Below are 25,735 nucleotides of genomic sequence, written 5' to 3'. Positions count from 1 at the left end.
TGAGGTAAGCAAGACCTTATTTCATTTCATTATCTTTTTCTGTCTTCAAATAACTACATGTACAGTATGTTCTTTGGTTAACGGGTGTTGATTAAATTTTTCTTAATTATAATTTTCATGTCTTTGTTTACGACAATGCTCAAATTGTAAACATAATCAGTCGCGGTTTTAAATACGCTTGCATATTATTTCACGTTTTGCTTCCTCCGATACAAACACGTCAGTGTCTCTTGAAAGATAACCTTGACCGATCACTTAGCGGGAAAGCGACATCTTGCAAGATTAGATACGATGAGAGCACAGAAACACTGCATTTTGATTTGTGAATAAGTCAAAATGACTGCTGATGCAGAGAAAAAGGAAGATGAAAAGATCCCAGAGGATCTTTTTAAAGATGTGACGTATTACGTGGTCGGCGATATCGACCAACAGGTATTTCGGAAACCAAAGACAACTGTTGGGCACGTCTAAATATTACCGACCTACCCAATATTGAATAACTATTTCCAGAAACTACACAATACTTCTCTAGTTTTAACAAATATCAGTGAATAAATACATAATTCAACTTTGATAATGATACTTTTAGCAGAAAATGAATGTTCTTGTGAATAATATCGCATGGCGTTACCTAATACAACAATATACTCTCCAATACTGAAATATGGATAACGACAAACCATTTGTAGCGAACGTAGTATTTTAACTTGTGTATTTCATTGTGGCAAACAACAGTGACAAAATATTTAAAAGATAACTAATCATTTAACCTTATGTTTAAGGAACTCTTTCTTCCTTGAATAGTGTACATATTGAGTTACTAACTAGTTCATGGGGTTTTGTTTTTCCAAGTTTATCTAGAAAAGTATTACTGTGAATTCCGCTTCCCTGTCACAACTTCAAGACTAAAAGCATGTGTGAAATTTTTCACCTTTTCTCTTTACATGTGTTATCTTTAGGGCTTGTTAGCAAGTAGTACCTTTGGGGCTGCTTGAGCTACTCTAAATGCTACCCAATACTAAATAGATATTACACAATACCACCCAATGCTAACAAAATATTACCTAGAATTACCCAATCCTACTCTAGCTTTTACAAATATCAGTAAATAGGTAAATATTATCACTTTGGTCATTATATTTTAGAAGAAATTGTGTGTTTTGGTGAAAATTTTGCATAGTAACAGGAAGAGTATTTCACACTTGTAATGATCTTAAGACCCTTGGGTTTAATATTATTGATATCCAAACTATTGCAAAAAATGAGATTTTTGTTGCTACCCATATTTTTGACTTTCTAATGAACACATGCACTAACTAGATGAAGTTGTTCTCTTCTGCTTGCACTTTGATACTAATATATATGTCTCAATACATTATCACTTAAGATAAAAAAAACCTTCATCGCCATATCCCACATTCTTTTTTAATACAAAGACTACTAAGAGTTTATCCTCAATACGCAAGGAGTTGCAATCACTTTTGCTCTCTGCACCCCTGGATTATCCAATGACGCCTTGATTTTTCATTGATCTTTTCCTGGTGATAAATCCCATACCATGTGATATTTCAGATATCACATATGTGACATCTAAAATATCGCATGGTTCTCTCTGATTGGCATGTGGATGAGAAAACCTTGGTGGTCACTGGATAAAACAGATACATAATTGACACTCGTAATGTATCGGATATATCACGCTTCGAACTTGTGTAATATATCCGATGCATTACTCGTGCTCATTATGTATCTATTACACATATCATGGCAAAATTGAAGGTTCTATGAGCGACACCTGATGGACAAAACCAAAAACACAAGTTTGATCCTTTGATGTACCGATACATCAACAAATCTCTAGGTCACATAACAGTATCTTCTAATGGCTTTGAAGTTTGGTAAAGCTACTCTATAATCTTCGAAAGTGGTGTATCAGTTTGTGATTGATCAGTTTTCTCCTGGAACTAGTCAAATTAATTTGCGTGTGCCTTCAGTTTTGCCATGACATGTTCTAGGGGTGCAGAGAGTGAAAATGATCATAACACCTGGAGTGTCGAGAGTTTAGAGTTATGTGTTTATCGAACTGGAATTTACACACCACTTAATCAATATTGTTTAGGTACTTGCTCTTTTGAATGCTGGAGGAGCTAAGCGAGACACCTATTTGAGTCAGATGGTGAGCCATGTCATTGCTGATGATCACACACAGGATGACTACTCAGAAGCCAAGGAACTCTTTGAACTCCCAGTGGTCACGGTGGGTTTAATAATCAAAAAGTATTTTGATGCCATGCTTGACTTGTAAAAGTGAGGTCTAACAGAAGGAAAAGTGGGGGAGGGGTTTAATATTTTGTGTACTTTTTAAAAGTTTTACAGCACTGTACAATATATAGATACCCATTTTCCTTCTTCAAACTTTGCAATTGATTTCTTTTTTAAAAATGCAAAAAATATATTTTTTGGTATTTTATTGTAAGGGATGAGTTGTGAAATATATCAGAATCTGATTTCTTTTTTGCAGAGCCAGTGGGTGACCTTGTCTGTGAAATGCAAGAAAAGACTTCCGTATCCTTTCCATTCCAATAAAAAAGGAAATTTAAATAAATTAGTATTGAATGATAAACATTATTATCATTATACCTGTGTCACTAACACTATCTTCCTTTATTTTCGTTAGTTTCCTGTATAGTACTAAGTTTTGATGTATAATTTCATATAAGATGTGTCAACTTACATATTAACATATTTAAAAGTCTAGACATATCATAAATGTGCACATATAATGCAGTTTTTTTTTTTTTTTTTTTTAATATTTGTTTTTCGAACATGTGATGTGGGCTGTATACAAGAACAAGGCATTTTCATGAAAGTTCATGCTCAGACTTGGGCCCATGTATTGGTCAATGCCTTCCCATATAGAAGATGATTTGTGTATGATGCTATCAAAACAATGCAAATACAAAGAATTAAAAGATCTTTCCATGTTTAATTTGTAAGTTTTATCTTGATGAATTATGGAACATAGTAAATTAGTTGCTGTGAGTAACCAGACAAATGCAGATATTTATGTAACTCAGCAGCATTTCCATCCTAGGTTTGTCAGCTCCAACAATTATGACAGATTATAGTCAAGGTGTCAAGAGTAAATGAGTGTCTACCCAGTAATTATTTTTTTCAGATCACATCTTCTCTCTTTAGTTCATTGAGCACACCTTGTGAAAACAAGGTTGTGTTCTGATCAGGAGACACATAATTTGACCAAGCCAAATATCTGAACAATACTGGGTGGCAAAATTTACAGTACTGGTAAAATTTCAGTAGTAATGTGTAAGATGAGATTTGCTTATGCAGCTCTCATCTTTTCATCTGGTCAAATCAATTAGTGAAAATATATTTGTTATTACTACATCTTCGTATTGATTCTTGTTTGCTAACTCCTTAGCTTGCCATTAGTATTGAAATATTTGCACCAGAAGGACGTTTGTTATCTGGAGTGGTAGCTTGTTCCTCACAGGTAAGACCTGTCAAACCTCTTTATAATTACATCAGCAGAATTGCAAATGTTCATACTTGCAAACATTTAAAATTTGCATGGCAGTGATTGCACACATTAAAAACTTAAAGCCTCAGAAAGGTGGGTTTTTTTTTATAGACCTCGTTTTCAGAAACTGGCACCTTAAACCACATTGGCTAGACTGCTCTGTTTGATGGCAAAATTAATTTTTTGTAAATATTAACAACTTTACAAAAAGACTTATGTATATACTTTATGCTGAGTTAGTTATGTTAAGTTTGCAGTGTTGTTTGTCTTTGTAGGTTAATTATATACACTGAATGCTCTGTTTCAGTTGGAGCCAGATGATGCCAAGGCACTGTGGGGTATGGTGACCTACTATGGAGGTCGATGTCAACAGAACCTAGACCAGAGTTGTACCCATCTCATCACCTACAACACTGAGAGTGTAGGGACAATTTCTATTAGGCGTAATTCTGTACCTCAGTGTTTCACACTGTTGTCACTTCATCAGAATTTTCATTTCTAATAATGTCATAAGCATTACCATAAGTTTGCCCCTTTTTTTAAAGGGGAGTAGTTTATCCAGTTCGAAGTCTATGACGTGATTTCTTTCATTCATTTCATGACTGGTTGATATTGAAAGAAATTAAAAGTTTTGCTAACGTATATGATAATATCTGTTTTTGTAAAATTGAAAACTTGATGTTAAGGAATGTTGTGAATGTAATATCTTGTTTTAACAATAGAATACAAAAACATTTTGATGTTGCTGTTATATTTTTTCCTTAGGAAAAGTACCGAGCTGCCTCCTTGCATGTATCTGATATGAAGATTGTCACTCCTGACTGGGTCACTGATAGCATCAGCAAGGGAGAGAGGCTTGATGAGACGATTTATGACCCGGAATTAATTGAGTATCCACGCCCAAAGTCCCCAACGCCACCTCCTCCACCCCCACGGGAGCCTTCCCCACCACCAGTCATGTTTCCTGAGGCCATGGATATCAATGACCAGATGATGCAAAATCAGTATCTACACATGATGGGTAACCATGGGAACCATCCTCGGCAACGTGGGGAGATGACTGCACGGTCGCCCGGAAATCAGGTGAACACCCCCTTCCAGCAGTCCGCCATGGCTGCTTTAGAGCGACGCGTGTCAGGGGAGGAGTCAGGAGCAGGGTCAAGGCCACCTACACCTAGTGCTAAAGAGGCATTGGCTCGCATGGTCAACAATCGCATACAGGTTTGCTTGCTTGCAGCTTCTCTGCTTGCACATTGCATGCTTCATAATCAAATACAGGGTCAACTTGAACAATACATTGTTAGGATGTCAAACCTGCAAATTATTCAACTCATTTTAGAAGCTGTTTGATTCCATCATATGTATACATGAAAGCAATGATTTAATCAAAATCTAAATTCTCATTATGATAAAATAAGTGATATAGAAGTGCTACTAAATCTCACAGTGACTTTAAACTTAAGTTTTAGATGTTCTGATTTTAAAATTAAATCTGTTCTGATCTGATTTTAAACTTCCATCTTATCTATACTATATTCCAATATCATTTAACAGCTATATGGCTGAGTGCCAATGTATAAATCTCTTTAATTGCTTTCTTTCAGACTAAACTTCTTGTTTCTTTTTATGACATATATAATATACTAACTATGAAAAAGCTTTTATTTAATAGAATTTAATCAGAAATATATGTCAAACATTGTTTTAAGTCAGCTTTAGTATTCTTTCTGTTTCAAAGTCTTTCTAGCATCACTTTTTCTGCTAATAGGATGTGTACTGAGGTACTAGGTAAAGTGGTAACATTTAGAAATTAGCCTGCTTTTTACTGCAATATCCTGTTGACTAAATAATCATTCTCTTCAATGTCTCAAAAATACTGTTCATGTTATCAGTTTATTAAAGATTTGAAACCATGTCTCTCTCAGATAGAAATAAATGATTGTCTTTTAATCTGAAAACTTGAGCCTTCAGTATAACTTGTACAAGGTTGATTACCTAACATACAACAGTGAGGTAAGTGTGTGGTCATAATAATATTTGACAAGATTTATTTTTACTTTCATCAGAATGCATTTTAATAACACATTATCAATATTAAAAGTACTTTTTATTTATTCTCAATAATATTTCTTCACAAAACGTCCTCACTAATGCACACAAAACATGTATGTGTTTGTATATAAACATTTATTCCACAAAGAATATCTGCACTTAAGTCAGGCCTGTCTAATATCTGGCAGCTTGACAGGAATGTGTGCACATCTTTTAAAGATATTCAGTAAGTCTTTCATTTTTCAATTAGAATTAGTAACTTCTTGTTATTTCAAATGGTTTTTATCATAAACATACAGAAATCGTATTACAGCGAAAGAATGCAAAATAACTGTTTAAAATAGCATATACAACAAACCTTTACCTCCAAGAATATTAAACAATATGTTTAGCTCACATTAAAACAACCTTGGCTTTCTGGTGCAGGCAGCTTCTTGGTGGCGGACTCTGTAATCTGTAGTATTTCCTGATAGTAATCCTTTTCTCTACCAGTGTGTCAACTGCAATCAGTATTTCAACTGCCTTTTTATCAAATTTCAATTGATTGAACTTACAATCTGTTCACTGTCTCCTTCAAACACACATGCTGAAATTATTATTACGTGTATTTTTAAACAGATGTAAACAGTTGTTTCTTTAACCAGATATTCCTAGCTAGCATGGTTTGTAATGAAACAAAAATTGACCGGGCTCTTAATTGTTTAGCCATTGTGAAGATTTTGAACATTTTGATTCAATTTTTTTTCTTTAAAAGTCTCAACCATTTTGTTGATATGAAAGTCCCAGTAATTGAATCTAATGAAAGTCCCAGTAATTGAATCTAAAGAAAGTCAAGTACTAATGCTGTTATTGAAAGTATTTATACACATCAAACATGCTTTTATAACAGAAAATTTTATTGGACGTAATGGGTAAAATCAAACTGATGTAGAAATAACATCAGTGTAATAAGCAAGTTCTTACCTCTAGAATAATCATCCAAGCCTGATTTCTGCCATATATTGTTTAAGAACAGGCTTAATGCCAAGTATGTATATTCCACAATAAACGACGGATGATCCCTTCGATAACCCCAATGTTTTTATAGTCTAGTAGTGAAATCTGTAATAGGACATAAAAATACATTTGCTTCTTATACCAGTGAAAGACTGCTGTAAGAGATAAATGTTGTAGACTACTGTATTTTTGCCAGTTATGATATCAAAGGCTAGTTACATCGTGTAAACATATTTAGCATTTTTCACACTTGAAGTATTGTGCTAAATTATGACTTGTTTTCTAGATTTTTTTCTGTATTGTGTGTGTGTATCTTTCAATTTTCCATATCTAATGTAACAGTACATTCAGATAACAGATATCATAAGATGACACAAAAAAAATAATAATATGGGGTCTCATAGCAGATATGATGGAAGCTTTTAGAATGTTTTGAAGTGATTCCAAACATGAACTGCTATCATACTATCTGTGAGTGGTGTTTTTGTTACTAGCTCTATCAGACATACGTAGTAAGAATGACTTTTAACAAAAGTGTACCATAATAATCATTTGTACACTCATATTTACGTCCTTCACTCAGAACATCAGTATATGCATGTTTTCACAGATCTGCAACAATCATCAGCTTTTTCTAATCAAATTTACCGAAATTTTCAAACACAATAATTATATCAAAGCCTTAATTGCTGGTATTTCAGCTAGTTCATTTCTGAAGATAATATTTACTAAACAATAAAATTTAAAATGCTGATAACACGTATTGTTAATACTTATTTGAGATGAATGCTAAATTAAACTTTCAAATAATGATAACATGCCTTGTTAAATCTTAATTAAAATAAATTATTTCACTTTAAAGTTTTTGTGTGAACACTTTGATGATTTTCTTTGTGACCTTCAATTTATGGTTGTTGTATGCCAGTCCTGTTAACTAATCTCCTCTGCTTGGATTTCAGACAATTTGTCAAAACTTATCTCACCAGTTATATAGATCAGATGTGAGAGCTATTTCTTTAAAAAATACAAATTCCCATTTAGTGGAGGGATATATTTGAATGGAATAGCTCTTCCATTGCCTAATCTGTATTCTATAATCCATGCTATACAGTAGTAATCATGACCATATTGGTCAGATATTATCAACCCTGTGTTCAGGCCTTTACTCTCTATGGTGAGATTAGACCGGCAGAGGAGGTAGTTGTCACAAGACTGAATGTGTATTTTAATATTATCACCATTTTCTCCACCTGTTGACCATGGAGCCAGACATCCTCTGAAAGAACTTTACATTATCTCATAATGAATATAATGATTTTTGTTACGTTGTTTGGTAACTGGGATAATTTGGTTTTATCCATTGAAACTCCTCAATACTGCCCATTAATAATTTAGTGTTATTTTGTCCTTATATGTATGCTATTAAAGACAAAACTATGTATCAGTAAGTCAGTATTTATCTGTCAGTAAAAAGTGTAAAATCTGCTTTATGTAACATCTCACCACTGCAATATTTCCATCAGAATTACATATATATTTGTTTACATTGCAACATAAATTTAAGTTTTGTAAAAATTACTTGTTACTGTAGAATTTTCAGACCAATTATACAGAATGAGACATATTATTTGAAGTTAATTTTGAGTTATTTTGAAACCTGATATATAAGACCAGACTGAATGCTAAAGTTAACTAATAGTTGAGCATGAAAATTCCCCTGCTGTAGAAGTATGAGCATGGTGTGTTCCCCTGTGTATATATGTAATCCATGATATTCATTATAACAAACATATATTGACACAGGCTGGAGGACAACCACGAGCCATTCACTCTCCTAAATCTCCAGGGAAGCCACACCCTGCCATGCCTGGTGGTATAAGCATGCCTTCTCCTCACCAAATGCAACAGGCAGGATTGGGCAGTTATGTAGGCATGCCAGGCCCAGGGTTGTCTCCCTTCCCTGGGCATGACCCCATGGGGATGCAGAATCAACAAGGGGTGAGATTTCAGAAACACTCTATTTTGATATGAGGACCATTATGTAGTTAAAAATCTTGCGGATGGTTAGGTCATCTGACTGGAAGGGACAGGATAAACTATTGTCACCTTGTTACATCCATCATTGTGTTCCTTGTTGGATCAATAAATAGTTTCTCCATGCTGGAAAGTTGATATCAGTATTTAGCATGATCTGAAAGCCATGTACTAGCCATTTAAATTACCTCTCTCCCATAATGTGTAGTCATTTAAAACAGCCCTTTTGTCTGAGTTGCAAAACCAAATTTATACTTTAAATTCTGAAAAAAAATGTGATCAGGCATCGTAAACATAGCAATTTTTTTACTCCAACAGAATCAACCACAGCGAACGTTACGAAACATCACCAATGCAGGCCCACAACACCCATCACCTGGACCACGTCCAAACACAAACAAGGTAGGTCTACAATCAGGTTTCTTCCTGAAAAATATAGTTAATTTAAACAATAGTAGTTAGTAAAAGCAAATTATGTGTCACCAAAAGACTTATTCAGGATAATTGATTCCCCAGAGGTACTAGAGATATTGTAAACTAAATTGTGGTATGTAATGGACTTGTTAACAAAATCCTAAAAAATAAAACAAGAAATAAGTTTAAGTTCAAATAATGAAATTAAATTTTGAATTTTCTATGTTGATAGATTAATCAAATTCTTGGCCTGAATATGAATGTGCCACACCGTCATCCTCCTCCACGATATGGATCAGCCACAGGGTCACAGAAAGGTCAACACCCATCCCAGTCACCACTGATGCCAACATATTGGGGTCATGACCCTACAGACAATGGTAATGTACATTTAGAAAACGTTACTGTCTTAAATCGGGCAATTTATAATTCTGTCATACTGTGGATAAAATATCCTTACATCCTTGTGAATATAATATTAGTGTAACCACTTATATTGTAGTGCCTGCCGACATGTGTTTGCTGGGATGTATCTTCTACATAACTGATTACCAAAAGATTGTGGGTCCAGATCAGATTGACAACTGGAAAAAGGTTTGTAATCTGTGCACTTACATTCAATGTACAGTGAATCTGAAAAACCAAATTTCATATGTCATGAATATGACATTGACTAGAGAATGTGTCCTGAAATTTTACTGAGGAAAAGTGAAATATCTTCACTGTGAAAATAACCATGTCTACAGTATTGTTACAGGATTTTGCTGTGAAGTTTTCTATGTTTTGACAGAAATTGCTCATCTTCATCAAACATTACCCGAATGATCACTAGCATTTAAACTTTAAATGATTGTACTGAATCTGATATCAAATATACCCACCAGAAAAGTCTGATATATTCAGACATTATGATGTATGTTATCCTCATAAAACTTAATGTAGGGACCGACATTATTGTAAATATTTTGAACTGGCATCCAATGGGAGGTTACACTGGTAGATTGATTTGGTTGCCATCTTGTTTAAGACTCATCTTCAACTGCAGTCCATCAATTTTTGATGTCCATTCTCCTATTAGATATGCTGGGATTTTTTTTTTTGTTTCAATTTAAATTTAATGCATAATATTTCTAGGTATCAAAGTTCATTATCAATTTTAAATTGTGATTCTGTGATGACAGGTGATTGGACAGCATGGTGGCCAGGTGGATCCGGCTTATTCCAATCGTGTGACTCATATCTTGTGTGCCAACCAACACAGTGACGTGTTTGCACTGGTGAGTGATTGTAGCAAATTATGATAATACAGGGGTCTTCAAAAACCCTTGAATTTGATATCTGTTTTCAAAAACTCTTGAAGATGACTGAGCATAAAAAAAACCTTGAAAGTGAATGAAAGTTCTTGAAAAGCCCTTAAATTGTAGTTATTTTATACTGTATTCTTATCATGGAGTTTTCTTCAGTGTAAGCAGGTTTTTAGCTCACCTGGTCTAAAGGACTTTTTCTACCACTACTAGTTGTGAACAACTGATGGGATATTGACCTTATTTAGAATAGAGGAAATTCAATATCTTCTGTAGGAATGATTGAATTTTGCCCAAATTTGGTGTGATCCTTCATTGGTGAAACGAAATCAGTTTTGTATGAATGATGGGTTTATGCTCCTTGGGATAGGAGGGACTCATTCGAGGGGAAATAGAGCAAAGGTTTAGTCATCTGACTCAAAGTTGAAGTCGATGGGATCAAATGAAATACTCAACTGTATTTCTATGAACAAAGACATTGTGCATGGAAGATTGACCCTATTGTCGTTGGTTGTTAACTGGATACATGTCTCAGCATGGCATGACAGTTAAACAGAAATATTTATATTTTTATACATTAACAACACCTTTTTATTTAAATAAACAGTTATAAGTACGAATATAGAAAAAAAGAAAGTGAAGTGAAACACTGTGTCTAGAGAGAAGCTAGAAAAATTCAGTAAACAAAATGACAGACTTTTTATTATATATCTGATTTTAAATATGATGGAGTGTTATCTGTTGTGAAAATGCTGCATCATATTGCATGGTCAAGTTACTGTTGAATGAGGTTTATCTTTAAATAAAGAAGTGGAAAGTACTGTTCTGACACAAAGGAACCTGGTAGTACAATGCATAATCTATGGTTATGTGACATGCTGTGGAGGAATTATGAATATTCCTATTACACATAAGTTAATTGTAACAGCAGGGAGTGCAAGGCAGACATATAGGTATCTTAATTGTAACAGCAGAGAGTGCAAGGCAGACATATAGGTATCTTAATTGTAACAATAGGGAGTGCAAGGCAGACATATAGGTATCTTAATTGTAACAGCAGGGAGTACAAAACAGACATATAGGTATCTTAATTGTAACAGCAGGGAGTACAAAACAGACATATAGGTATCTTAATTGTAACAGCAGGGAGTACAAAACAGACATATAGGTATCTTAATTGTAACAGCAGGGAGTACAAAACAGACATATAGGTATCTTAATTGTAACAGCAGGGAGTGCAAGACAGACATATAGGTATCTTAATAGTAGCTGTAGGGAGTGTAAGGCAGACATATGGGTATCTTAATTGTAACAATAGGGAGTGAAGACAGACATATAGTATCTCAATTGTAACAATAGGGAGTGAAGACAGACATATAGGTATCTTAATTGTAACAATAGGGAGTGAAGACAGACATATAGGTATCTCAATTGTAACAGCAGGGAGTGCAAAACAGACATATAGGTATCTTAATTGTAACAGCAGGGAGTGAAGACAGACATATAGGTATCTCAATTGTAACAATAGGGAGTGAAGACAGACATATAGGTATCTTTATTGTAGCAGCAGAGAGTGCAAGACAGACATATAGGTATCTTAATTGTAGCAGCAGGGAGTGCAAAACAGACATATAGGTATCTTAATTGTAACAGCAGGGAGTGCAAGGCAGACATATAGGTATCTTTATTGTAGCAGCAGAGAGTGCAAGACAGACATATATGTATCTTAATTGTAACAGCAGGGAGTGCAAGGCAGACATATAGGTATCTTAATAGTAGCAGCAGGGAGTGCAAGGCAGACATATAGGTATCTTAATTGTAGCAGCAGGGAGTACAAAACAGACATATAGGTATCTTAATTGTAGCAGCAGGGAGTACAAAACAGACATATAGGTATCTTAATAGTAGCAGTAGGGAGTGCAAGGCAGACATATATAGCAGCAGGGAGTGCAAGGCAGACATATAGGTATCTTAATTGTAGCAGCAGGGAGTGCAAGACAGACATATAGGTATCTTAATAGTAGCAGCAGAGAGTGCAAGACAGACATATATGTATCTTAATTGTAACAGCAGGGAGTGCAAGGCAGACATATAGGTATCTTAATAGTAGCAGCAGGGAGTGCAAGGCAGACATATAGGTATCTTAATTGTAGCAGCAGGGAGTGCAAAACAGACATATAGGTATCTTAATTGTAGCAGCAGGGAGTACAAAACAGACATATAGGTATCTTAATAGTAGCAGTAGGGAGTGCAAGGCAGACATATAGGTATCTTAATAGTAGCAGCAGGGAGTGCAAGGCAGACATATAGGTATCTTAATTGTAGCAGCAGGGAGTACAAGGCAGACATATAGGTATCTTAATTGTAGCAGCAGGGAGTACAAGGCAGACATATAGGTATCTTAATTGTAACAGCAGAGAGTGCAAAACAGACATATAGGTATCTTAATTGTAACAGCAGAGAGTGCAAGGCAGACATATAGGTATCTTAATTGTAACAGCAGGGAGTACAAGGCAGACATATAGGTATCTTAATTGTAACAGCAGGGAGTGAAGACAGACATATAGGTATCTTAATTGTAACAGCAGGGAGTGAAGACAGACATATAGGTATCTTAATTGTAACAGCAGAGAGTGCAAGACAGACATATAGGTATCTTAATTGTAACAGCAGGGAGTACAAGGCAGACATATAGGTATCTTAATTGTAACAGCAGGGAGTACAAAACAGACATATAGGTATCTTAATTGTAACAGCAGAGAGTGCAAGACAGACATATAGGTATCTTAATTGTAACAGCAGGGAGTGAAGACAGACATATAGGTATCTTAATTGTAACAGCAGGGAGTGAAGGTATCTTAATTGTAACAGCAGGGAGTGAAGACAGACATATAGGTATCTTAATTGTAACAGCAGGGAGTACAAGGCAGACATATAGGTATCTTAATTGTAACAGCAGGGAGTACAAGGCAGACATATAGGTATCTTAATGAGGAATGACAAAAAAACAAATGTCAGTGGAACAGTCTCACAAGAGAAAGAATGTACTAGAAGAAATAGAAGAACTTAAATGAGACTAAAAACATATATAAATGTTTTGAGTAAAGGTGATAATTTAGCAGATAAGGCTTAGGAGAGTGGACAAATAGCATTAATAACATAATCCCATTGTATGAGAAAGCGGTCACAGGAGAAAGAAGAGGAATTGAATAAGTCGGAAACCAGTATTTCAGAGAAGATTGAATGTTTGAAACACCTAACATCTAAAAATTTACGTGACCCTTGTAATAGTAAATAGATGTTTCATTGCAGTGCCATGTGAAAATTTTGGATATTTTGAAGATTTGTTAATGATGAAATATTTAACTAGTGGTGATATACAAAACAAAAAGCTGGCCTCCACACAAATTTTACATATTTTAACAGTGTTTAACATGAATTGATTGCCATGTTCAGGGTTTGAAGGACCAGCGACGTGTTGTGACAGCTTACTGGCTGAATGATGTACTTCTACGTAAGAGGATGCTTCCTCCATGGCAGGCCTTGCATATTCCACTTATCTTCGCTGACGTGAAACCCTGCTCAAACCAGGTAAATGACAACAGTCCACATGATCCCCCTATCAGAATACCAAATTCCTTTGTCTTAACTATACTAATATTTATTGTGACAGTTATTTAGGGCTAAATTACTGATCTGATAGAAGTTCTTATAACACAACCGTGCTAGTACTGACTTACGTATTGTACAAGATGGTAAGGAATCAACTAACTTTTGCAGCTATACTGTAATCCTATAAATACTTAGGTCGAAAATATTGTAGTACAGCTAGAAAAATTTCCTTACCATCTGGTTCACTACATTTGTCAGTGCTAGTATGCTCAACACTGGTCATTTGTCTGCTGAGAGTGGATGTATAGTTATGGAAACATCATTCTGTAATCTTCTACTGGGTGTGTTTTAGGATGAAGGTGACCTTGTAGTCATCAAAACCTCACACTCTAGTCTTCTACTGGGTGTGTTATAAGATGAAGATGACCGTGTAGTCATCGAAACGTCACACTCTGATCTTCTACTGGTTGTGTTATAAGATGAAGGTGACCGTGTGTAGTCAACAAAACGTCACACTCTATCTTCTACTTGTTGTGTTATAAGATGAAGGTGACCGTGTAGTCAACAAAACATCACACTCTAATCTTCTACTGGTTGTGTTACAAGATGAAGGTGACTGTGTAGTCACCAAAACATCACACTCTAATCTTCTACATGGTGTGTTATAAGGACTTCTATTCTGTTTACATTACCAACATGAAGAAAATGTTGTGATTTTTTATCTGATGTTCCTTTCTGCTTTTAACAGTAATTTCCCCAGACATTACGCATGAAAGTGAAATCCATGTTTAAAGATTTGAACTGTATTGTTATCTGTTTGGCAGATTATCTGTGTGACAAACTTTGAGGGGGATGAGAGAATGCGTATCAAACAGATGATCAATGCCATCGGAGCTAAATACACTGGTTATATGACTCATTCAAACTCTGTACTCGTCTGTAAGAGGTAAGTATGATCAGGTACTCACACATCACATTACAAGGGCAGGGTTAGTCAATTCACGATTTAGGTACTGGGCCTATTGTTTAGTCAGCAAGGTAGCCTCCATATACTTCATGGAGACCCCACCTTAAAAATTTACCAGTCTGTCCAAAGGGCAATAATCCCAGCAAAGAAATAAACAGGCATGAATTAAGGTTTTGACAAGGTTTGAGTATGAACTTTGTTTAATGAGGTGGAATCAAGTAAAATTAGACAGTGTTGAACTGTAGACATTTTGCTCTGATTTTGTATTGATGTTTTACAGATCAACACAAAAATGAAAGGTATATTAAATATGTTGACTCACTTCAGGGATTCCAAGATGCTTGTTGTCACTTAAGCTTCAAAAACTTGTGCAGAACTGGGTACTGGTATTCATTATTCCAAAAAACGTGTTTTCATATGACCACTAACCAGCTGGTACCACTAACCAGCTGGTACCACTAACCAGCTGGTACCACTAACCAGCTGATCTCACATTGATATATTAGAAACAGTGATACATCAGATGTTACTGTACCAGCTGGTATCACTAACCAGCTGATCTCGCATTGATATATTAGAAACAGTGATACATTAGATGTTACTGTACCAGCTGGTACCACTAACCAGCTGATCTCACATTGATATATTAGAAACAGTGATACATCAGATGTTACTGTACCAGCTGGTACCACTAACCAGCTGATCTCACATTGATATATTAGAAACAGTGATACATTAGATGTTACTGTACCAGCTGGTACCACTAACCAGCTGATCTCACATTGATATATTAGAAACTGTGATACATTAGATGTTACTGTACCAGCTGGTACCACTAACCAGCTGATCTCACATTGATATATTAGAAACAGTGATACATTAGATGTTACTGTACCAGCTGGTACCACTAACCAGCTGATCTCACATTGATATATTAGAAACAGTGATACATTAGATATTACTGTACCAGCTGGTATCACTAACCAGCTGGTACCACTAACCAGCTGATCTCCCATTGATATATTAGAAACAGTGATACATTAGATGTTACTGTACCAGCTGGTATCACTAACCAGCTGATCTCCCATTGATATATTAGAAACAGTGATACATTAGATGTTACTGTACCAGCTGGTACCACTAACCAGCTGGTCTCACATTGATATATTAGAAACAGTGATACATTAGATATTACTGTACCAGCTGGTACCACTAATCAGCTGGTCTCACATTGATATATTAGAAACAGTGATACATCAGATGTTACTGTACCAGCTGGTATCACTAACCAGCTGATCTCGCATTGATATATTAGAAACAGTGATACATTAGATGTTACTGTACCAGCTGGTATCACTAACCAGCTGGTACCACTAACCAGCTGATCTCACATTGATATATTAGAAACAGTGATACATTAGATGTTACTGTACCAGTTGGTACCACTAACCAGCTGATCTCACATTGATATATTAGAAACAGTGATACATTAGATGTTACTGTACCAGTTGGTACCACTAACCAGCTGATCTCGCATTGATATATTAGAAACAGTGATACATTAGATATAACTGTAAAATTATATCTTTCCATGAGGTTCAATATTCATCGTTTTTCAGTAAATTACTTTTTTATGGACACTTGATGTCGTCAATGGATTACACTCAATAAGTCTACTAATACCAATTTTAACATTTCATGGTAGATGCCTTTTGTTGATTAGTAGTACTCACAAAGAAGGAAAATAACCCCCCAACAAAATTAATGATTTCACAGTATATTGATACTTTTTACACGATTAATTCATGGAATATTTTATGAAGTATTATTTATTGAATACTGTAGTGTATGCACCTTGTATTGCTTGCAGACCAGAAGGAGAAAAGTATGAAAAAGCCAAGGAATGGCACTTACCTGTAGTGAATGCTCAGTGGCTCAGTGATCTAGTTCTCGGTAACTTGGATGCTCTGAAACTAATACAAGTACTCTGTTATCAATCCTCGTTATCCTATCAATCCTCGTTATCTTCTACAAACTGTCCATCATTTGATCCTCGTTAACTTAATCTTCTACAGCTGGATACAAGTCGTATTGGACATTTATTAGGTAAGATTTGGATAGACTTATGAGATATGTGAGGGCAACAGAACTAATACAAGTACTCTGTTCCATCATTTGATCCTCGTTAACTTAATCTTCTACAGAACTAATACAAGTACTCTGTTCCATCATTTGATCCTCGTTAACTTAATCTTCTACAGAACTAATACAAGTACTCTGTTCCATCATTTGATCCTCGTTAACTTAATCTTCTACAGAACTAATACAAGTACTCTGTTCCATCATTTGATCCTCGTTAACTTAATCTTCTACAGAACTAATACAAGTACTCTGTTCCATCATTTGATCCTCGTTAACTTAATCTTCTACAGAACTAATACAAGTACTCTGTTCCATCATTTGATCCTCGTTAACTTAATCTTCTACAGAACTAATACAAGTACTCTGTTCCATCTGTTCCATCATTTGATCCTCGTTAACTTAATCTTCTACAGAACTAATACAAGTACTCTGTTCCATCATTTGATCCTCGTTAACTTAATCTTCTACAGAACTAATACAAGTACTCTGTTCCATCATTTGATCCTCGTTAACTTAATCTTCTACAGAACTAATACAAGTACTCTGTTCCATCATTTGATCCTCGTTAACTTAATCTTCTACAGAACTAATACAAGTACTCTGTTCCATCATTTGATCCTCGTTAACTTAATCTTGATATGTTTATGGATTAGTCATTTAGTGATTCAGAAGAGTAATACTGCTATTGATACCAATCTAGAGATTTATGGATGTTGGTAGTGAGATGGGGGGATCTCAACCCACGAGGAAAATGTTTCAGTTCAGGAGTGAAAGATTCTATTAATCCCATCCCTAGCAACCACAGCATCACCCAGGGATACTCCTGACCAGAGTGAGAGAAAATTGTGTCCAATTGACGTGGCACATGGAATTAGTTTGGAAAGGTTTCAATACATTATAGAAAACAATGGAACACAAGGAGGTGGATTGTAATAGTAGAAACAAATGTGTGTAGATTTAATTGATCAGCTTACATTGTAGAAATTAGGGATCAGACTAAAGTTATAAATTAACTTTGCGGAGAATGTGGGACATGCTTTTAATGTTGATAATGAATTTATGAATGTACAACTCATAATCAAAACTGTGATTGATATTAATGAACTTTTACAGTTGGTTGGAGGAATCCTATGAAGATTCAGAAAGAAGTATGGAAGGTATGTATAACACTGTTGTACAATTAAATAATGCTGTTCAGTATTGTGACAGGACGAAATTGCCATGGATCCATGGGAAATGAAGTATGGTTGGAATTAACTTAAAGGTTTATAGGCTGTTACAGTTAGTGCTTTGTCAATTGTAGTGATTGTTTGATTTTTTTCTGGCATAATTTGTTCTTCTCTGCAGCGATTTTTACCTGGTCTGCCAAAGTCCCGCCCTGCTGCAGTATCTGGCCAGGAGAATGTACATATCCCAAAGCCTGAGGCAGCTGAACCACCTGTTAAAAAAGCCAGGTAATAAACAGTATTATACAGGGTCAGATATAAATTGTTTTCTTGAATCACTTCAAATCTTACTGTTGGGGTTTGGTGTACTGGGATACACTGAAGTAGGGGTGACTTTAACGAGTATTTCAGGATTTCAAAGACATTTTTACCTTTCTCCTTCATGTTGTCAGTCTACATGCTTTATTTTTTACTGATTTGATTCAACTGACGATGCCTAGAGAGGAATTTGCACTATCTTTGTGACAAAAGCAAGGAGAATGCTTTTCCATACATGGAAAGTGTTCACTATTCAAGTGGGAAAAAAATAATAATGAATATACTTGATAAGTTGGATGATGGAGTTGATGATGTTCTCGGTGTTTTAAGAGGCACAGTGGATTTGATTTCTATTTGCACATTTATTTGTACAGAGTTACCAGATATTTCCTCCTTCTCCTGGTAGTCTGGTAGCCTCCCACATATTTTATTCTGTCAGTGTTTACCTGGGCTGACGATTCTAAATTGTTTAATTTTTGTTTAATTAAACTGTCCATATAATACATGTAAAGTTTCTATGGGATTGAATTCACCATTACTGTATAGAAAGTTCTGAAACAAAGGAAACTACATGACTGGATAAATGTGGATGTTTGAGACATATTTAAAGTGTCTGATTTGTTTTCAGAATGGATCTAAATAAAGAGGACCAGTCCATTCTAGACAGACCTGGGCCGAGAGTCATGTTCACAGGGTTTCCTCGCGGCATTGCTAGACGACTACAATCTGTGAGCCTTTTTTCTCTAACAAACTACAAATATTTCTAATAATTAATGAGCCAGATATAATGTAAAAAGGAAGTATGAGAATCTGTCGCACCATATTTTTTGTTTGATATGACCCAGTACAAAAGTGAGGGTGTCCTATAGTAATCACGGTGTCCATCCGTCTGTCCGTCTGTCTGTCTGTCAGCACTTTTGTTTCTGTGTGATAACTTGATTTTCGTTGGGCCGATCAAGCTCAAACTGCACACTGTGCTTCCTTATTGAAAGTGCTTGCATGGGATTGCTTTTCAGCATCAAAGGTCAAGTCGCTGTTCCTATAAATAGAATAATTAGTTTCCTTGCAATAACTCAAATTTTGATTTGGCCAATCAAACTCAAACTTCATACAATGCTCGTTGATTGCTTTTCAGCTTTGAAGGTCAAAGTCAAGGTCACTGTTACTGCAACTAGAAAAATCAGTTTCCTTGCGATAACTCCAGTTTGCTTTGTCAAACTCAAACATCATAAAATGCTTCCTTACTAAAATGGCTTGCTTTTGAATGCTTTCAGGTCACTGGGTTCATGGTTCAGATTACTGTTACCCTAAATAGAAAATTGTGCAATAACTTTGGTTCCCTTAGGCCAATCAAACTCAAACTTCATACAATGCTTACTTACTGAACTAGGATTAGTTCCAGACCCAGAAGTTAAAGGTTGAGGTTATTGTTGCTCTAATTTTGTGGAATAACCAAAAGTACTGTACATTTTACACAAGATTTCAAAGTGTTCAACTTACCTGGTAATCTCATTATAGGACAAAAACAAAAAAGCTGGTTCTGTAATTTCATTGTTCCCGTTTTTGATGATTTATATGCAAAAAGGGCTATGTACATGATTTTTGATGTTTACAGAGTGCTATGCAGCTGGGTGCCAATATCACAGAGAATCCTCGTTATTGTACACATCTTGTAACCCCAGCCTTTTCCCGCACCCTGAAGTTCTTCATTGCTATCAATGTTTGTAAATATGTGGTAACGCGCAACTGGATTGAGGACAGTCTGGAACAGAATCGATTCCTGGGTATGTAAAATTAGATTCATTTTATTTATTGGAAAAAAAAAATCTTTAAGTCGATATAACTCAAACAGACAGATATATTGTTTTTTGAACAGAACTGTCTTTCAATAATTTTGTGTTCAAAATTCATATGCCTGCAAAGGCAACCAACGAATAAAATGACCATTGCTGAAATATGTATCATGGATTTCTATACTCGGTACCCTAATGCTAGCGTTCCTGGCCATGCAAGGGATTGAGACAACATGTGGTGAAGATCTAAGATATTTGGTTCATAGAGCTTAAGACATACATGTTATCTGTAAACTAGGCATACCCTTATATGTGCAGGATAGTAATTAAAATTGCCTTTATTTTTTCTTTATCAGTGTACATTAGAAGGATAATTTACAGATCCTATATTTTAGTTTAGGTAAAATTTCTTTTGTATGCTCTCTCCATTTCATGGTGAGGAGGGGGACGTATATTATTTTATTTTTCCGTCATTAATTCTTTTTCCACTTATTTACTTTTTTAACTGATACAGATATAGAAATATTCTTTGATATGTAGTTGTATATCGGTCATTTAATCATAGAATTAGCTTCTACTAAATTACAGAATGGATTTCAACAAAATTTGACAGCAATTTATCCATAGATATTGTAGTTGTGCATAATCTATATCAGGTTTAGTTGTAATCTCCCCTTTTCACAAAGTTATACCTCACTACAATTTTGTCTGACATTTATTAAGGACTCTTTTCTTTGACAATTTCTGAAACTGCTATATTTGCCAGCCAAAGAAATATTGCAAAATAAAAAAAAGTTCCAAACTTTACGTTGGTTGCTAGCAGGGACATTTGTGTAAATCTGACACATTTAGTTCATTGTGATATTTAAAACACTTAACTTGGGATTGAAATTTGTCCCTAAGTAAAGTAACTGGCATCTCTCTCTGTGATGAATGAGATTGAAAGTGAGATCGTTTTATTCTGCCTATTGTTAGGAATACAATTTATCAGAACACTGAATGCTTTAGCTATTCTCTGACAGATTTTACAGGGAATTTATTCCAGATTAATGTTAACTAAAGTGAAGTTGATTACAGGGCATCTAAATTTTTGTATACAATATGTTACAGATGAGGCAAACTATATGCTGAGAGATTTAAAGGCGGAGAAAGAAATGCAGTGTAGTCTACAGGAGTCTCTAGCTCGGGCTCATGTCAAACCTCTATTCCAGGTACAGTCTCCTATCAGGGAATACTGATATTACCGTATTCAGTGACAGTTCCTCAGAAAAAACTACATAACACTATATTTTGTTCAGCTGAATACTTCCTATACCCTGTAATTAGTATAGTATTTAATATGTAGAGTTGGTACTATATTACTAGTCCCATTTACTGTTTGTCAAGCATTACAATATTGGTGGAGATAGAGGTAAAATATCTATTAAGTAATTGCATTAGAACTGTAAGAACTAATGTACTTTTTACTTCAATTGCAGTTGTATTTATTACATAGGCATTAATACATGAATAAAGACCAAAGCTTGTGATAACTCTTTTTAATCATCTTTAGTATGTCCCCAAAGCTTAGTCTATTGTTTGCTATATACACACTGTTGGCTGGAACCTGCCACAGAGTGGATTAGTGGTCGTGACATGGCACTAATTAGTTAATTGGGTTCGCCTTGATGAGACAGTCTGATGACCAGTATTACCCGTATTACATACATGAATGGACTACAGGCTCACTTGCAACAAGATTTTACAAAATTATCAGTGATATTTTTATCATCAAAAAAATTGCCCATCTCAATATTTTATTGCAAATTTTAATTTTATATCACAAAATGTGACATTTGTGACTACTGGTGTGAACCTTGTATAAACAGTATATAGCAGATTAGTCTGTAAAGATAAAAACATCCAACTTCAATTATTAATATTTCTATGATATGTATCAGGGATTGACATTCTACATTACACCAAGTGTGAATCCTCCTGTTGGTGACCTCATCAATATTGTGGAGAGTGCAGGAGGCAAAGTAGTGAAGAGGAGGCCGGGACTACGAACCTTTATCTCAATGAAGGATGAGCAGGTCGGTTTGTTGATATTGTAAACTATTTTACCTGTTCAGATACTTACTGTATACTGTAGGGGTTATGATCACTTTCACTCTCTACATCCCTGGAACATGTCATGGCAAAATTTAATGTTCCATGTATGACACCTTGTGGCCAAGACGAAAAGACTGGTTTGATGATTTGATGTATATCAAACAAATCTTGGGTCACATTACAGTATATTGTAATGACTCTGAAGTCACACCTCTATAATCTTCAAAAGGAGCGTATCAGCCTGTGATTGGTCACTTGTTTTTTCCTGGAACAAATCAAATTATTTCGCTTTTCCGTATCTAGAAAATTTTAACGAGTACAGGGGTTTATACTTAAGTGAATGGTGTAAGTGGAGTAGTATTAGAATAAGTGTACCTTTACTTGATTCAGATGTAAGTTAGTAATGTATGATACATTGCAATGTGTAGTGCCCGATGTTGTAATGGTAGGGATATTCATCTATCTGGCTATAGTTTTGAAAGTTTACACAATATTGTCAATATTTTGTTGATAATCTACGTGTTCCTAATTATGAAATATTTCTTGAAAATTTTATTCCCTAGTTAAATCTATATCTTGTTCTATTTGAATTTGTGTATGAATAATGTTAAATGTTTTCTTGTTTCAGGGAAATCCAAAATGTATACTTATTACCTGTGAAAACGACATGCATTTATGTCGAGATTTACTGGCGAAGAACATAGGTAAAACAGTCTACTTCCATAATGTGTTTAGAATGAGAACCTCTATTGTGATAATTTTTCACTATTCAAGCATACAGTTGTACCTACAAAGTAATGACATACCTTGCCCTACAAACCTTACTGATACTATATTTTGTTAGTGTATAATTCTCATTCACTTGTTACAAACTTTTCCTCCTTAGATTTTGAAGTTTTCAGTTTTCATGATCTACGCTATATACATTTTGAGATTTTAAGATCATCTTTTTCGCAAAACTATTTTTTTATTGTTGTATGCTTTACTTACAGCTATGTACAATGCAGAGTTCATTCTTACCGGAGTGATCAGACAGAAAACAGACTTTCGAATGTTTCAAATTGAAGTTCATTGACACAACCTGGAAGTAGAATGACGTAAACAAACCAATCCAAGGCAGCTAACCCCGTCACAAACTCTTCATGCAAGACTGAAGGTACAGCTCTGTGATCCAGTGAAGTGATCAGTAGTGGAGACACGGTGTGCCTGAATCCATATGACCAGGGTTTTAACAGGATAGTTTGGTGGAGATGTGTTTCATATATCATTTTTTATTTTATGAAGGAATGGACAAGAATTATATAGAGAGAAATGTGAAGCTTTGAACTAGTCAAGTTTGAACAGATGAGAGAGATTTTATGTGAGGATATATATGCTAGAGATGGAAGTTTTAGTTTTGAAAAGATGAAAAAACATTATTTTGTGAGACATTCCGTTTGAATGGACGATAATTGAGATTATTTAGTTAAAAGTTCTTAAGTGAAAAATAAATGTTTTTGATTCGGAATAAAAATGATTTGAGAGGGATTATATGTTACCCTGCATATTGGAATATAGCACAGTAGGTTGTGTGTTTATATTCTTTATTCATGTGTCAAATCTACAAGTCTGTTTCTAGTGGTATATTTACTCTGGTAATAGGGTGTTTGTTAGTTGATGTGAAAGATGAGGTCTAGTTTAGATGAGAGATGAGCTGTGTGTTAGTTGATGTGAAAGGTAAGGTCTAGTTTAGATGAGAGATGAGCTGTGTGTTAGTTGATGTGAAAGGTAAGGTCTAGTTTAGATGAGAGATGAGCTGTGTGTTAGTTGATGACAGAGATGAGCAGTGTGTTAGTTGATGACAGAGATAAGTTGTGTGTTAATTGATAACAGAGATGAGCTGTGTATTAATTGATGACAGAGATAAGTTGTATGTTAGGTGTGAGGTGGAGAGACAGGGTGATAAGTAATTCTCCTTCAGTGGGTTTTTTTATAGCAGTGAGTTTATGTATGTATACTTGCATATATCTGTATGTTTTTGTTTGTTGTTTTTTTTTTTTCAATTTTTCTACCCCATGTAGTTCTGAGCATGTAGATCATGAAAGTAAAAATAAATAAAAACATATACAATACTTGTAAGAAATGTTTGTAGTTCATTGTCCTTTATCACATCAAAAACAAAAGTCCCCTAGTACTGTGTCATCGATACAAATTTAACATCTTGGATTAACAAATGAAGTATCGAAAGAGGCTGAATGGGCCTGCATTGTTCACTTGGTATTATGTGCTTTTAAGAAATACATTAATATTTCATTTACATTCAAAGTATTGGTTAATGATAATGATTGTGAAGATTAAAAAAATTGGTTACTTTGACATTGAGTATGGCTCAAGAGCATTTCCTTTTGCAAACAAGCTGGGCTTCATCTCAGGAATCGATGAGGCCAATTATGATTCTTAACCCTTTTGTGAACTTAAATATATGTTCATTTCTTTTTCACAAGCTTTGTTACCTTCAGTCCAGGAACATACCAGCAAAATGTCATGATATTAGGCTTTTTGGTTGCTCAGAAGTCGTTTGAAGATTTCTAACTAATTTGACCTCTTGTCAAGGTCATTTTCTTTTCCAAAAGCTATACTTCATGCCAGGAACATATCAGTCAAATATTCGACATTGTAGCCCTTCCATGGTAATTAAAGCCATATTTGGTGTTACTACAGGGGTTGTGTGATCTTTGGAATTAAGAAACATGTCTGGCAAAGGTTTTCATTGCATGCGAGTGTTTCAGCATTTCTGTTGTTTTAGAACTGAACTTAGGAGAGGAAACTGACCTCTTCCTATAACCCAGACCCTAACTGCTTTAGAATATGATATCGAACTGTCCATAGCTCATCTCTCTAACTTTGATTTTCTGTCACGTGACTTTCCAATCCACCATCAACTGATGTTGAACTGATCAAATCGTCGGTCTGGCTTTCAATTCTAAAACTTGATCACTCCCTTTAGTTCCTAGTTAAGCATTATCTATTTTTGAGATTTAGGAAGGAGAAAAAAATGACCGACAGGCCATCTGGAATTTTGACACGCTTATACTTAAAATTGCAGAGTTTTGATAGGAAGGTACTTGATCTCTTCATGTATATCAAACTGATAAGACAAAAGAAAGACTACAAAGTAGTGGCCGATCACTCTGGGACATCTTCTTTCATAAATATTTGATACAGGCGTTTCTCGGACAAATGAACCATTCTACTAAGCGGAAGCAGATAAATGACTAGCGGTCAACATATCGCAGTAGCAACCGTAACGCATGCAAGAGTTA

General features: G+C 35.0%; 1 protein-coding gene across 1 annotated transcript; it reads left to right on the top strand.

The window, feature by feature from the left end:
- Nucleotides 1-268: 268 nt before the first annotated feature.
- Nucleotides 269-24,537, top strand: LOC132565699 (PAX-interacting protein 1-like). The gene is given in 24 exon segments (XM_060230397.1): nt 269-432; nt 2,120-2,257; nt 2,522-2,565; nt 3,454-3,514; nt 3,849-3,962; nt 4,307-4,762; nt 8,393-8,587; nt 8,942-9,025; nt 9,270-9,417; nt 9,540-9,631; nt 10,219-10,314; nt 13,798-13,932; nt 14,778-14,899; nt 16,791-16,895; nt 16,927-16,981; nt 16,984-17,026; nt 18,176-18,219; nt 18,410-18,516; nt 19,175-19,274; nt 20,162-20,330; nt 21,450-21,550; nt 22,280-22,414; nt 23,062-23,137; nt 23,426-24,537. Coding segments are annotated over 24 exon segments (2,799 nt in total). The 5' UTR covers nt 269-336; the 3' UTR covers nt 23,509-24,537.
- The last annotated feature ends 1,198 nt before the right edge of the window (nt 24,538-25,735 follow it).

This window comes from Ylistrum balloti, unplaced genomic scaffold, assembly GCF_031769215.1.
Source record: "Ylistrum balloti isolate Yb309-2 unplaced genomic scaffold, AGI_CSIRO_Ybal_v1 Utg369730, whole genome shotgun sequence".
Classification (NCBI taxonomy): Eukaryota; Metazoa; Mollusca; class Bivalvia; order Pectinida; family Pectinidae; genus Ylistrum; species Ylistrum balloti.
The sequence above is the reverse complement of the archived record's forward strand: the minus strand, read 5'-3'. Positions and strand labels throughout refer to the sequence as shown.